The sequence below is a fragment of the Neodiprion virginianus genome, chromosome 7 (assembly GCF_021901495.1).
Source record: "Neodiprion virginianus isolate iyNeoVirg1 chromosome 7, iyNeoVirg1.1, whole genome shotgun sequence".
NCBI classification, from domain to species: domain Eukaryota; kingdom Metazoa; phylum Arthropoda; class Insecta; order Hymenoptera; family Diprionidae; genus Neodiprion; species Neodiprion virginianus.
In genome coordinates, this window is record NC_060883.1 from 2,571,670 (window position 1) to 2,588,315 (window position 16,646).

General features: G+C 37.8%; 1 protein-coding gene across 1 annotated transcript in view; it reads right to left on the reverse strand.

Annotated features, from left to right (window-relative positions):
* Window positions 1-2,305: 2,305 nt before the first annotated feature.
* LOC124308749 (hemicentin-1-like) overlaps window positions 2,306-16,646 on the reverse strand; it is an 82,669-nt gene continuing 68,328 nt past the window's right edge. Inside the window, exons 9-12 of the mRNA XM_046771762.1 lie at window positions 15,767-16,133; window positions 5,606-5,860; window positions 4,604-4,878; window positions 2,306-3,770 (exon numbers count right to left, since the gene is read on the reverse strand). Of these exons, the coding sequence (XP_046627718.1) occupies window positions 3,627-3,770; window positions 4,604-4,878; window positions 5,606-5,860; window positions 15,767-16,133 (1,041 nt within the window). The 3' untranslated portion in view covers window positions 2,306-3,626. The remainder of the gene's footprint in view (window positions 3,771-4,603; window positions 4,879-5,605; window positions 5,861-15,766; window positions 16,134-16,646) is intronic.

Genomic DNA, 16,646 nt, shown 5'->3' on the forward strand with positions numbered 1-16,646 from the left:
ATTCACAGATGCGGATGGGCAACTCATGGCGCAAACTGCACACTCATCGGAAATCGCCCACTTACCGCACTAACACTGTATACTCTTAATACCCCATTTTTACTAGAAAAACTATATTTGTAAGTACAGTAATATGAGTTTACTTGTTATTTCTTTTGAAACGCAGACGTTTTATTCACATCGACTTATTCTCTAATGCGCTTTCGGAATTTCATCAATTTCTTTACCGATTACCGAAGTTTTTTCTTTGTTCCGAACTGCAGCGTGCTTGGGTATTGATCACGCAATCAATCACAAGGCTCGTATAACTTATGTCCGTGACTGAAGTGGAGCCAGCTCAAGAACGTGACAAAAATTACCAATAACCGACGGTCTGGATATTTTTTTGGAACTAAAAACAAAACGTATTCATCTTAGAGTTTTTGTGCAAAGAATTATACGAAAACTTTCAGAAATGAAGGTAAACCAAGTTTTTATACAGATAAACTGAAAGCCAGAAGTCAATCAGGCTGAATTTCGTGTAAAGATTAATATGGGATTCTTCTAAAACTGTCAGCAACTGAACTCTTTTCATCCGAATTTGTCGTTTATAATTTGATTTTATGCCAGTCACAGTTTCTTTCAAAAACAGGCAACTCAATTGAATTTAATTTCGCTACTTAGCAGTTTTGGCTAACTGATTTTTTCGTCGTGCTCGTATAATTTTTTGCACGTATAAGCGATCGTATGCGTGATTGAAAAACTGTGTTTCACCATAAGTAACATCCTCGAATCGAGCTGTGCAAATCGAATTATCTTTACGGATGGATTTCTGCTGTAGATTGTAAACTGCACCGCGCCACAACCCGACTTGCAAATTCCTCAGAATTAGCGATACGCCTGGAGGAAGCCTGCCTCGCGGAATAATTCGTTGCCGTTCTGGGAAAATAGGATGGATAGAAACAGGAACAGGTAAAGAGACGGAGACGGAGACTCGGTTCAACGTTACCGCCAAATTTATGCAAACTTTGTAACAGCGCACCTTGCTGCCGGTGCAACTACTCTAACGAGATTTCTACCGCAACGTACGTTTCTATCTAAACACTCAAAATGTCTCGACGTTTCACGATATTGATAACTGTGGTATTTGTCGTTCGTTGTAAACTTTAGTTAATAACTTCCTTTTCTCGTTCTTAGTTTTATTTCGCATAATCTTGACAGATATTTTCCGGTTTCAAAAAATTTCTCACATTTTTACAAACGAAGGAAAAATGTTGAAATAAAAAAATCAAAAATGGTGAAAGAAGATCGGACGCTGGTTACGTTCGCATGGAATTCCCCATTATTTGCGTTCTGGACGACGACGAGGATCGGCGGCTGTACGTTGTTGGGCTGATCGAGGAGGTGGTTCAGGAGGCCCATCATGCACTGGGTTTCGCAACTACAGCAACGTAATAAACCGTCGGCAATAACCAGCCTGAGCTTCGAGCGAGTGCAGCGGCGTCAATCGCATGCCGACAATCGCAATCGCTGCGTTCGATATTCGGTCTGCACTAGCATTCAGGCTCTAGCTGAAACAGCTCGCGTGTAGAGCGTGCCTAATCGCTTCCTATGCAGGCCGGTCACTTCTGATACAGTAGAATTAATTAGCTGGCCCGGTAGCAACCGATATATCTCCTTTGCTCCCTACGAAAATCCCCTCCCAGTTATAACAACCCTCGTTCAGACGGGTTTAGGGGATGCATATAACGGCTGCAATTAGCCGCTCTGTTATAAATTACTTATTGTTAAATACAATATATTCTACATACCTGTTATGCTCATATGTTGTTTAGCCGCGTTTTACGTGGGAGATGAAAGTTTGCCCCACATGAGCGGATAAATTGATGAACAATATATATTATATCTTATATAAATAAAATAATATGTAATAAATATATAACTAAAATTGTTCCGTGCAAAATAGTTATTCAATTTTCTTTCAAACGTATTACGCAATTGTTTTAATTCTCAGAATACGGATTGATTGAATTTGAAATCAAGTAACGCATCTTATATTATTATAAAGACAAATTTGTGTTTGTATAATCTGTATCTATATTTATTCATTCATTTTGTTTATTTACAATATATAATAGCTTGTTGATTTTGTTATTTATTATTGTTATTATTATTATCATCATTATTTCTTGTATCCGTGATATTTTCCGTTTCTTCGATTTTTTGTTTTTTTGTTTTTTTTTTTTTTTTCTTTTTTTCTTCCACTTTCGTCATTTTCGTTTCTCTTTGTACAAAAATTTCTTTCACTCGTCTATGTATAGTTGTATAATAATAACAATATATGTATCGTATGTATTACGTAAATATATAGCAATAATTGTATAAACGGTCAAGTAGTATATGGGGATTGTTTTTTTAATTCTTTATTCTTTATTCAGGCGTGTAAAAGGGAACGGAAGCAAATTCCTATTTTTCATACACATTTTTCTTCTCCAAATTATGTTTTTGATTTTTATGGATTCTGCGTTTTTAATATTTTTTTCTCTTCACAAACCGCGTCGTCATTGAGACGAAATATTTTTGTTCTACGTGGAACGAATATTATTAATCAATGTTCATAGTATACCTGTGCTTAATAAGAATCGAATCGAATTTCGATGGTCGTACCCCTAAAATTTTTACATTTCCATCATTTTGAACCAATTTGAGGGGTGCGACCATCGAAATTCGATTTCGCTCTTATCAAGGACAGGTCTAATGTACATGCGTATAGAGATACTTCCGTTCCTCCTGTAATTCTTAACTAGGTAGGTACATACCCTTAGCATTTTACTGATAACGTTGGCAATGATGGTTAGATTAATAATAACAACAATAATATTGATAAGATTAAAAAATCGTGTGCAGCGAAATTGAGAGGGAAGAACTAAAAAACAGGTAAAAACAAATACGTCTGATAGAATGATGAATACTGACGACAACAATAATAATATTAACGTAATAATGATAATAACTTTTCAACGAACAACTTTCATTTATGATAATTTTGTATACATATATACTTATAGTGAAAAATACATGCAAACTATACTTTAATATGTATTTATGTATACGTACGGGAAGATATCATGTATTTTTAATTTTACATTTTCTTGCTCGTTACAGAGTGTCCGTATATTATGCAACACGTTCTTTTTTTTCTTTATTATACATAACTTTTCATTTCTATAAACAAGTTTTCAAAATTCGTTTCGAATTGCATCAATAAATCCCGAAATAAGAATAACGGCTACGTTAAGTAATTATTCATTCGCATAGTCATTTTATATAATATGAAATTTCAAACTTCAACGCGCCGCTCAAAAACTATAAATATATATATATATATATATATATATATATATATATTTTTCATGTATTAACATAACATATAACGGCGAAGACGGTGATGTACTGCACTTCACTGTTAAAAAATAACCGAATTATTGCATATCGTTTGTTGAAATTGAAAGAAAAAAATAAAAATGTTAACTAATTTTTTTACTTTTATTCAAAAGTCTGTCTCGTCGATTGATCGAGATATTTATTCTCACGTAGGTGACTCTCATTTTCCACCTCGTATTGATACCACTTTTCGTTGATCGTCCTTATATACAACTTTCCTGTATTCTATTCGATCTGGTAACCACTTCCGGTTGATGAAATTTCGCGTGGGCGGATATCGAGGACGACACCGGCCGTTGGGGAAGCCCCGCAACACCCTTGTTTGATCTCTGCAGGCTGTAGTATACCTGCAGCGCAAAACTAAAATATAGAAGCGAATAGCGTCGACCTCGGTTGTTATCAACAAATCCCCTGCATGCTCGAAAAGCTCCGAGAAATTGCGAGACAGAGAGAGAAAATTGCGGGGAAACAACTTCGCCGAACTCCGAAGCGACGAGCTGCCGCAAATTCTACTCCACCGAACTAGAAAGCTTCGGTGAAAATTTGAATTTCGATATTCCGATCAAGTTCGCATCGCTGTAAGATAATCTTGGTTTCTGGTTCGACGGAACACGGGATGTGTTCCTCATTTTTTTACCTTTCTCCTTTTGCTTCGTTATTACAGAGATTCGACATTATACAACGACGAGAGAAACGGGGAAAAATATTTTTTACATTAATTAACACCGTCGCAGATTAATGACGAAAATTCGGGGCAATGATTTCGATGAAATTGAACGTAGGAAGTTTCTGACGGGCTCTACAACTTTTTTCATCAATCATACAGCTTCTTTTACACCGAAGCTTATTTCTTCTGATCAGAAATAAAACGTGTATTCGGCAATGAAATCGAACATGCGGCAAAATTTGATGTCACGATTTTCTTGATACCGTATACGATGGAAAGTATTCACAAAGTTTAAAAATAAGTAACTGATTTGTTTTTATTTTTTTTTTATCCTTTGCGTAATATTTTCTACTGAAGTTATTTTCGCAAGAAATATTTCCGAGGTATTTCAGAGGTATAGAAATTTAGAAAAACATGAAAGAAACATCAAATTTCAACGACGATTGTTAAAAGAAACGAAACCTGTCTCGATATCTAATTGAACCGATTGAATAAAGTTTGAAAGATACTTACGTTTTGATTGTTTCGCTGATTGTAGGCGTCCATCGCCATCTGTTTGAAGTCAGCCATCGTCGGTGGCTGGGTGTAAGTGTTCTGATGATGAAGAGTGTGATGATGATTCTGAAGAAAATTCGAATCAATCTCGGCGAGTCGTGGATCAGGCTGAAGGTCCACCTTCCGTTGTACGGTAGGTTTTTCATCCGGCAGAACGTCGCCCAAACGTAAATCCTTTCTTCTACGCTGCGGTGGAGTTTTGTAGATAGGCGTATACGTCAAGGGTCTCCTCTCTGCGAAATTGACAACAGGCAAGAAGAAGAAGAAGAAGAAGAAGAAGAAGAAAAAAAGGAAAGAAAAGAATAAAAAAAGAATTGCAGGATGAATAAGCGAAATGAAAACCGCGAGATATCGAAAAAAGTGGGAATCGTAGTAGAATTTTAATTTATCACTAAATTTCAGTATTGGGAAAAAAAAAATGTATTTCAGTTGTTTTGAAAGAGAATTGATACGGTTTTGTTCTTTCATCGTTCATGGTTTATCGCACATTTAATATTCAAGAGAAAACGTGATTTCAAAGTCTGTAGGAATAAAAGATAAGCGTAAAAATATCATGCAATAATGATGTAGCATTTCGGTTCCAACAAATTCTCACCGTAATCAAGCAGACATATCCAAAGAGCAAGACTTTCCCCAAATACTAATAATTGAATCTAAATACCTACCCAGAACCGAAACGAACACCAAAAACAAACCGATCGGTCGATTCTTGTTACAAAAACAGTTAAAATTTGAAAAGTCAAACTATACTTCTCGAGAAAAAGTTATAATTAATCGATGAATAATCCTTTTGGCAAGTTGGAAATACGAGCATGAAAAACCGTGCGGCAACAAAAAAATAAAAATAAAGAAACAAAATTCGCGTATCGCGCGTGCAATAAATTGTTAAAGCAGGAAATTGGTGAAAGTCAATTGGCGCAATGCCTCGGGTAATAAATCATTCGCCGGATTCTGACTCACCGTACTCGTTGGGGATGATGTCGGGGTCCATGTCGTCCGGCGTCTGCTTGCTTCCGGGGTGCATCGGAGTCGTGACCCCGGCCTGGGTCGGCTCCCTGGCGATCGGGGCATGCTTCGGACTCTGCCCTCCGCCCCTTCCGGTTGTGTGCTTCCGGTAGAGAGCTGCCAGGACCCCCGCCACCGCCAGGGCGAGGAGCGTCGCCGTCGCCGCCAAGCCAAGGAGGACCGGACTCAGGATCGAGGCGTCCGCGTTCCCTAGGATCGGAAAGAGGGGAATCGGGGTGAAAAAAGTCGGAGGACACGCGAGGTGAAGAAACGTGAACGGTATGCTGTTTTCAAAAACAGAGAGATGGACGAAAGATTTGTCATATGTTTTTTTTTTCGACGGGATGTCATGGAAATTTTTTCCGGAAAAATAACTTGTACCCGGGATAATTGTTTTCTCAAGATACTTTTCGTCTGTCGATCTTTCCGATAAACTTCCACGATGATCACGAAAACGGCCGAATAAAAAATTTCAAACCGATAGGCCTTGGCGGCCAAATGAGAAAGTTTTGAAAGAAAGAAATGGGAAAAGAAATGGGAAAATACAAACGCTTACTTAGAAAAAGTAATAAAGAGAAGAAAGTAAAGGTTTGTCAATAAAATATTGAAAATCGATTGATTTCGCGATAGAACCGGAAGTTGAAATTAAACGGGACATGACAATTTTTTAGCTTTTTCATCCAGCTGTTTCCGAGATTTTTCTAAGACCCTGTTTTCACGGATTCTAGAGGTTCGAAAGCATGAAGATTCCTTGAAATCAGAAAAAGTGATTTGCGATCGTAATCCATACTTTTTACACATCTCCAAAGGTGATGAGAAGTAAAGAGTGATATACATGAATATTTTTGAATGATGAAGCAATGGACAATTTTTTGAAATAAGATCTAATTAAGGTAGAAAAAGCAGGATTCCTACACTTCAAAATCGTTACACTAATTCGACTCCGCGTATATTACGTATACCACGATTTAGCCGGCGTATAAACGATCTCCGTCGATAATGAACAATTTGGGTATATGGCAAAGAGGAGGGCGAGGATCCTGCGCGTGCTGCAGTTCAGCGCTCGGCTCTTAATTGAGCATTATTGCTTCGGGTCGGGGGTTATATTCGAGTGAATTTCGCAGTGCCGGTAATTGAATGGCTGACAAAAGAGAGAGAGAGAGAGAGAGAGAGAGAGAGAGAGAGAGAGAGAGAGAGAGAGAGAGAGAGAGAAATAGGGTAATGACACATTTCGCAGCTGGTGCCATGCAACCATATTTATATATATTAACCCTTCTTCGTCAGCTGCAGGCGCAATTTTTTCCACCCCCGACACATCTTGCAAAAATTTTTCTAGCGTACAACGGTCAAAAGTCGAACCTAGGTGATTTCTTTTTCACAATTTAATTGTTTCTCGGGATTGAATTCTTTTGCTATCCTCCTTCTTTCTCAATAATATTCATTTTTTTGAACTTTTGCATCGACACTTTAACTTCAAATTTGAAAACACAAACAAAGAGAAAAAAAACAGTGTTTCGAAAAGAGTTATTGAGACTTGTTGACTTCCGTATCTACCAATTTAATCGCTCATTTGAAACGTTTGTGAATGATGATGTAATTTAATGATTCATTTCTTTATTTTTCATCCGTTTTCGCTTCACCGGTGGGTGTTTCAGCCTCTCGGAAAGTGTCCTTTTCAACCGCAGGAAGAAAAGGGATGTATATATGTATACGTATACCGTATAAACCACCAAAATGAGGAATACAGCATCAACGTAGCGCGTGCAAAAGTTACGAGTCAATTCCCGTCCCAAATTCAAGGGAATAAATTTGCAAACGCCGAGAGTTCCGCGGACCTAAAAGCCAGTCGAAACTCTCACCTCACTTTATATTTCTCTCTCTCTCTCTCTCTCTCTTTCTATACATACATATATACAATATGTATGTATTCTTCTTCTCTCTCTTGGCCATTATTTGCGTCGCATAAAAATGTAACGAGCTATTATCGTGCGCCTAACGTTACACGAAAGGAGAAGGAAGTCGCGGTTAAAGAGCAGAGTGCTAATGCCTGGAAAAATCAAGACGATGGTGTGGCCGTGACTCGAGTTGACTTCGAGCAAATGAGAGTAGCAAAAATAAAAAAAAAATGCAAAAGAAATAAGAATGAATCAATTAATGAATTGCTTCTCTTTTCACGGTTTCTTCATTCGTTTAATCTGTTTACTTTTCATTCCTTTTCTTTTTTTGTCATTTCGTATTTCATTCCTTCACCCCGCTGATCCCCCCTTCTTTTGTTTTTGCAATATTTCCACCCTTCGCCTCTCGGTGCGTGATATAATGCGAATATATACTATACATGTACAATATAAGCCGTGTCGTCGCAAGGTGCTTTGATGTTGTATTGTTCGAAAGGAATTTCATTTAAACATCTCGGCAGCAACGAACAAACGAGAACAGAGACACAAAGTATCGCGCTCGGTTCTGCATATTTATTTATATACTGTGTATATACATATATGTATAAGTTGTGTAAAATATATTTACGATACATGTACCGAAATACGAAACTCTTTTTTTCACCCCCCAATCCTTGCCGCCTACCTTCGGCACGTTGAAGTCTAAGAATTTTCTCTTTTGTGTCGTTGTTGATATTTATAACAATTTTTTTGCCTTTCATCTCGAATATTTTCACCTTCACATTGCGCTGCTTTTCTTCATTGGTTTTCGTACGCATGTGAAATTTAGAAATTTTCGGGTTATATTGTAAACGTTTTTCGTCACTAAGACGAAGTAATTTTACGTTGCAACGGAGAAAAAAAAAAATATAATTTAAATGATCGTACGCTCACACTTTTAATTTATGGAAAATTGCATTTTCGTGATTCATTAAATTTCACGCCCGCTCAATTTTTGTTAATTAAAATACTCAATCACTGAGATATGGTGATCTTAGAATTCTGTAAATTCAATTTGCGGTTCATTGAAATATGTAAAATAACAATTCCGATTTTAAAAATGCAGTAAACAATTCATATCAGACAACGAATAAACCATTCGAGAAAAAGAAATGATTAGAATATAAAAAAAAAACGCAGTAAAAAATTTTAATCAGAATCGCCAGTCTCGATCAGCGTTTTCAGGTGAAAACTTGAAGCTCCGGTATTTGAATGGAATAGGCTAAAAAAACGTAGAAAGAAAAACTTTCGCTTGACATTCGACACTCGGTATTTGCTGTTGCTGCTGTTGTTTCTGCTTCCGCTTTTTATGGGATACAGCATCGGCCTGCCCGTGCTTTTTGTTTATTCTTCTCTTTCACATTCCACTGCGCAGTATTCGCTTTCGTTCAAATATATAATCATCAAGACTCGTCAGCTGATGCGAATAATTAATTAATAAATGTGACGTGGTTGAATTAAGTAGCGAAACTTTTATACTTTCATTAGCTCGTGCATACATCGACATTGATCGTGTAAATAAAATATAAAACGACGAATTAAAGGCTCTCCGCTAATTGTCCGTTCAATACGAGAATGAATAAACACCCACGTATAATAATATTGATGTACACATGTGATATGAGAAAATTAATTCCTCCTCTAATTGGATGTATTGAATTTTTTCACGTCTTTGTTTCTCCTCACTCGTTCAGCTTTCATCTGTAATTTACAACTCCTTCCCTTTTCCTCGCTCTACAGTTTCATTCGTTTCGTTTTCATTTTCTCTTTTATTCTCTTTTTTTCCCCTCTTTCCAGATGGTCTGCGACTACAATTGCCAGTGTAATAAATAATTAGCCGGCACGCGTTCTCAGTTGGAACTAGACAACATTAGTCGATACGCATCGCGCTTTCTTCACCCGTTTGATTTGCGTCTCGTGTGTATGTGTGTAATAATAATAATTAAAAACTCTTATTTAATGATACATTAAAGTTCGCTGTGAATTGCGCTTTCCAAGAATCTACATCACTGTTATTAATATCCCGTTTATCACTAGGCTCGTCGTTGCGTCCCTCCCTTTTATAAGTATTATCCACTCGCCAGCAGGCTAATTGCACGCATTAAATCATATTAATATACGAACACGTAGCTTTCTGCTTGCACGCGTAATAATTTTCCACATGCACACTCTAATGAAATAAAACGCAATTCAATTTTTCTCCCGTTCGGGAAGAAAAAATTATCCAATTGGTTTTCACTTCACACAATCATTCTGTTTCTCATTTAAATCAATTACCGTTTTTTACTCCAAGCTTATTACTTTCCTTCATCAGCTTTATTTCTAATTTCAATATCCCACTGTTCGACTAGCTGCGAATAAATTATCAGATCAGTAATAACCTTTGTTCTCGCTCTGTAGGACTTGTTTGCTTAATAGAAAAATAACTTGCCAATTAACCTGAGTAGTGCGATTCGTGTTCCGCGAAACCCGGTGGGTAATTAGCTTTATAATATAGATACGAATAAAATATAACGCCTCTGCGATAAAAATTCAACGATCATTTTATACGCCTCGTTAGAAGAGAAAAAAGGAGAAAAAAAAATGTAACATCAAAAGGAAAAGAAAAAAAAAATCGCACGGCTAATGGCAGGTATTACAGTTTGATCCCTGATTTGAATCGATCAGGTCTAATGGTAACGACATATGATACAGCTGAAAATGTCTAATGATCCGTAACGAATATTCCATGATCCACGAGTGACTCACCGGGGTTGTGATAATTTTTTTTTTTTTTTTTCAGCAAACAATAAGCTCGCCTTATTTATTTGCATATTTTCGGAAGTTTTATTAAAATAGAAGAGAAGTAATTTTTAAATCAAGTGTTCGTTTCGAATTGATTGGTGTTCATTTGTAACCCGCATGAGAGAGTTCAGTCCCTGGAAAAACGGTGAAACAAAAATAAAAACGACAGCGCCAATTATTTGCAAAGATAGATTACCGTTGTTAAATATTTTGCACGGTTAAAGTGCGTGATTTATTTCACAACATTGAGTGATCGATTCCTCAACTAGCTGAACGAAAAATTTATATCGTCTATGAAATTGCTTAATCAGATTCAATTACGCGTCATTTGTTAATTAATCGAATCGATTAAGTGTTGTATGCGTACAAGATTATAATCAACTTTGGATATAAATGAATAGAATATAATTGAGTTTTATGAGAAACATCGCTCGCCAGAAATGAAGATAGATTTTTTCTTTTAAATGTAACACTACGGGGGGGAGGGGGGGGGGGGGGGGGGAATAGAGTAAAAAAATGATTGAATTCCCGAATGAATTTGGATCCCCTTTCATGAAATTTGACAAGCAGATATCGTTGAGAAATATTCCACGTCAGTGACGCGGTAAATAATGTATACACACGGTTTTAATTGCGTTTGGTTCAGAGGCGTAGACGGTTTGTCAAACAATGCCCAGCGTAAATGTTACGCAGATAAATAATGATAGATATCGACAGCTGATAAGTAGAAATATTTATGAAAATAAATAAACAATGGACATGTCATCTTGTCTCCTTGTGTTTGTTTATTTCACTTCCGTTTCCTGTGTTTACACGAAAAATCACGGGAGATTTGGTTGTTTGAAAATACACTGAGTCGTCAAATTTCATAATTGTTAGGTGGTCTGTATGTTTGAATAATTGAAAGAACTTTAAAAGCAGTCGACGAGCTCGAAGAGAAAAAAGAATAGATTTCTTCTTCGTTATCCTTTACTTTTCTTGGAGCATGGATTTCTTTTCCTTTGCTTTTTCTTCTTTAATCCGTACCAGTGTTGGGATTAAATTCATTTATCTTAATAACGAAAATTGAATTGTCACACCTGTACGTACATTATAAATATAGATATACCTACAGCGGGAATTTTAATATCCGATAAATTACTTTCGTCCAAGTGATATTTAATTAACTTTATCAAAGTTTCAGATAATTTAAATACGTACCTCCTGTAGTTTACACGTACATCTCTACTTATTCTCAACGTGTATCGCGTATTATATACCTATGTGCGAATCTCATCATCATTTCTAAGAAGTTGTCTAAAAATTATTGATCTGAAACTTTGCCGCGTCGAGACAATGAAAAGAGAAAGACAAAGAAAAGAAAATGAAACGAAATAAAATGAAAGAAGAGTAAAGAATCGATAATCAGTCAGAAGAAGAAGCGATTCACGAGGATAAAAAAGAAGAGCGTAAATCCTTTTGACTCGTGAATAAGAAAAAATCGAAACTTTTATTGGGGATAGAATATCTTCCCTGCCCTTTTCACTTTTTCTTCACAATGGTCTGAGCAAACAATATCGTCCAGGGCGTCACCAATACCAATAAATTGATAGATGAACAAGTATATTATACACACACACACACCTTCGAAGCTCGGTAGCATCGCCCTTTCAGCTCGCGAAGGTAGTTAAGCTAATTAATACGCGGAAAAGCAAAATTGACGTTCAGTGTACGGGCGACAGGCGCAAAACGACACCCGATAATTAATCGTAAGGCGCGTATTATTACTTGCCGCGTCGCTTTTCCACCCCTGCTACTCGTTTCGCGCCAACCATTTTGCTTCGACGACACCACCTGGTTGACAAATTAAAACGGGCACAGCATCGAGTCGCCATACTTCGGTACCTCGGTACAAGGTGTAAGGTACCAATCCCCTTTTAAATATTAATTTCCCATCCAAAGTATTATAATGGTAATTACACACCGTATGCAATATTGTTTCCATCAAATTTATTCGTCTCAAATAAATGCCCAAGTTTTATGGATTCTTAATGAGGAAGAAGAAGAAAATTTCTCTAATCGTTAATTATAAATATCGATGTAATACCGTTGCTTTCGTAAACGGGAGAAAAAAATTCTTCGCGATTAAGACAATCCCAGTTTTATTCGATAAAATCCAATACCGCTCGATAAGTTCCCACCGTCGGGGCTGTAACGCAAGCCGGTCCAAAGCATCCGCTTCCAACGATATTGCAACTATTCCCGGGCTCGTGTGTGAATGGCTTTAGGATGCAATTCTCACAAAATTGACTTCTGCTTTCCAAGAAATTGAATCAATTTACAGAGGGAAATACGAAACCCGATCTAAGGATTCCGTTCCAGCTGTTTTCGGAAACCTGTTTCGCGAGTCTGTGCCTTCGACGTTCGGGAAGCTCTAAAACGAATTGAAACAAGCAGGAAAAATCAACTGGCTTGAACGATTTCAATATTCGCGAAAAACTCGGAAATGTTTCGACAGATTTTTATCAAAATTTACGCAGTTTTGAGTTCGATGAAGCCTAACCAACGTGCTAAATACAAGTTGATACTTTTTCAAGTTGGTGCCGAGAGGAGGAAAAAAAAACAAAAATGCACATTCGTGCAAATAACTCAGGAATGCCTTGACCAATGTCTCTCAAAATTTGGTAAACTCTGAGTCAAGAAAGACTGTTTTGATCGACATGAAAAAAATCAGAATCTGTTGATTCGTTCTCGAGAAGTGCAGATCGGACGAAAATTGATTAACCCATTTCGGCGAGGTTATATTCTCTGGAGTTCAAAGTTTTTCCTTTTTCCTGAGTAGCACCCGAAGCACAGGAATGCACATTCTTGCGCCACAGACTGGTAAATAGTTTCGACTGAGTCAATATTGCAATTAGTCGATTAACCGCGAGAGAGAGAGAGAGGGAGAGGGAGAGAGGAGAACGGGGGCTGAGTCAGAGTTTGTTGGTCGATACCGAAGGGTCTGCAACTCGGCAGAACCGCACCAGCTGCAGTAACAGCAGAAACCAGCTGCACCACTAACGGCACAATCAACGAAACAAATTACTGTCAATCAGCAAAAAGTTTCCCCCGTGCAGAATGTGGGTGTGGGTCGGAACTGTGCACACGGAGTCGTTACAGGAACACCGTGTTCCTAGAATTGGTTGGTAATCAACGCGCGCGTGGCGTGACTCCGAATCTCTGTGCAGCAAAATCGCCGATCAATTAACCCCTTCGCTTTAAATTATCGTGTAACCCGCTGCTACGATCGAGGAATAATATTTGCACAAAGCTTTTTCAAACGTCGAAAAACTTGTTTCGACTTCGTAGCGCTTTGGGGATCGCAAGATTATTCGTTTAATGTGTTGTAAAAAAAACATTTGACGTATAAGTTAAGTAACTAGATTAACACACGTCACTAGATTTTTAGTGATTTCTTTGAAAACACAGAGAAAATACTTTCAAGGACTGTACGAGACTTCGAGTCACTTAGAAGAACTTCAAGCCTGTCCGGTGAAAGAAGAAACAAACGACCCGAAGAAAGTTTGTATTGCCCATCTATGTACTACTTTGCGTCAGAAGACCAAAACATTAGAATCCTTACAACTGTACAGCGAATCCGTCTATTTAAGTTTAAAATTTCCAAAAATATACAAGCAACGTGATTATTATTGACCTCGCCTTGAGAATCAAACCGTTACCTTTACTTTTTCCTCCTTCATCCAAAGTGACAATATCGGAGCTGGCATATCGAGAAAAGCTGGGTTTACCGAGTCCAGTGGTCTTATACGAATTTGCCGGTGACTGGGAAAACGAAGAAGCGAATCAAGGGATCAAGTTCGGCAGCTTGGTCAGGATATCCGGTTCCGGATACGCGGCTAGAACGGCTGGTCAAGGGAGAAGGAGGAAGGGAGGGAGGGAGGGATTCGACGTAATGGACTCCCGCATCCCTAACTGTGTAATGGAAAGTCATTGGTAACATACGGTCGTCGGGTCAACACTGGGTTAATTCAGTTTACCCTCGATTTCGCAAGCGACGAGAGCTGCTGCCACTGCAGCCCTAGCAGGTATGGCTGCCGCCTGATGCCCACCCACCCCGAAAACAAACCGACTGCAAATATCGATTCCCGCAGTCGAACTGCATCCATATTGAAATTTAGTGGAGGCACCTCGAGCTGATTGTGAGTTAGAGATTGGCCCTCAGACTCGGGATTTCTCGGAAATATATCTGATGGTTCTTTTGCCCTTCGTTATACATCGGTGAAAAAGTAAAGGCAGCACAGTTTTTCGGCAAGATATTTGGTACATGGGCTGATTTTGATTCAAGGATGTGTATTGGCTGTACATTCTCAACCAAAAACTAGTCTCGTTGATAATATTGTATACTTTGTTAACGGATAAGAATCGAAAAAAAATTAACCTACAATAAAGACGATGAGAAAATTAAATTTGAGTAATAACGATGCTTAAAAGTTATCAACAAATTGTTTAAATAGAACACTGTTTAACAAATTTTCAGGGAACGTTTCTTTTTTTGTTATGTGAAATGAATTTCTTGATTTTATTTTATTTATTTAAAAAATTTATTGACGATTTTTGTAACATTATTTTCATGTCTTCTTTATTCTGGTGGATTTTTTCCGATTTTTATCTTATCTCAAAGTATTCAATACTGTCATTGAGGCATTGTATATTTTCGTTGAGAATGTATAGCCAGTACATCCTCAAGGCAATAAGGCAGTTTCGTCCCTATAGCCAGGTTTGTAGAATATCTTGCTTGTTTTCGGTTGTGCTATGAGTTTATTTAATCACTAAATTAGTCAGAGAGTATTAAAGTGAGTTCCCCAGCACTCAATTATTCGCAAAGCACTTTAGTACACTTTGATCACGCGGTCATTTACGTGTAATGCACGTGGCCACAAATGTCCACTACTTCAAAGTACCATTTTCATGTTCTCAGAAACGTAAAACTACATTTTCCGTGACTCAATTAACTTTAAAACGACTGAAGATGGAGATTTGATACTTTAAGAATGTACTCGGTTTATGTTAAGAATAAGAACTTCTCATCCTTGGTCTGATTCAACTTCCAAGATCTCCAAAAAAACATGCCGAACATTTCTTTCGCTTAACAACCAGGTGAATCAAAGTTCTAGGAAAGTATGATTACCATCTTATAGTTTTCTAACGACCTGATAACGTTACCAAATTTCAGGACCTAAACTGGTTAAGAAAATAGTAAGACTGACCAAGCTTCGATAGGACATCCAACGCATTTTACTTACCATCATTGTTATCAAGATCGAGACGAAAACCGGATTTTTCGGTCGTACGGATCGTCGCAACAGATGCACCGATTCCCACGAATGTTTTTCATATAAAATTAAACATGACTCACCAGTGGTGTACATGGCGACCCCCTTCAATGTAACGGGTTCCAAAATCGTGGCCTCGCTTCTGCCCTTGGCGTTGACCGCGTAGAGAAAGATGCGATAGCTTCGCCCAGCGGTGAGTCCCGCGACCTCGAAAATGGGCCCGTGGGGCCCAGCAGGCACGGTTTTGTTCCTCACTATCCACGCGTCGTCTTCTTCTCCGACAACGTCGATTTGGTACGCCTGGATGGGAAGACCTCCGTCGTAACCTTCGGTACACTTAACTGCCAGACCGGAACCCGACTTTGGTCCCAGATCCTCAAACTCTAGATGCGCTGATAATTCGTTGGCCGTGCAATTGTGCAAAGGATACGGCCGCCCTGCTGCTATCACCTGAAATATTCAGAAAAATCACTCACGTAGAGGTCGCAAATCGTTTGAAAGAAACACAAGATTCGGAAAAATCGGCTAAGTGAATAAGACATCAGACTGAAACTGAAATCTTGGTTTCCATTTTATTTACCAAAAATAACAATATTTTGTTGGGATTGATATTCGGCCCAAGATTGATAAGCTTTTTTTTTGCAGTTTTGCCTGGATAAAAACAGCATGGAAAAATTTGAATTGATGTACTTTGGACTTTCTTATTGTCTACAATTCGACAGTGTTTCAATCTGTCTCGGATCGTTATTTGAGAAACTGTTCGATCAAGGTTGCCTGAATAGAACAAGTCTAGAAACTTTAAAATATTTTTCCTTGGATTACTCGATCTCTGTAGCAAGGAAATGTGATAAAAACTGATTACAAGAATTGGATTTAAATGGGCAAACGGAAAAAAGTTCCATCCTTTCAATTGATGAACAACAAAAATGATATTTCCAGAACCCGGTGCACAATGAAACTTCA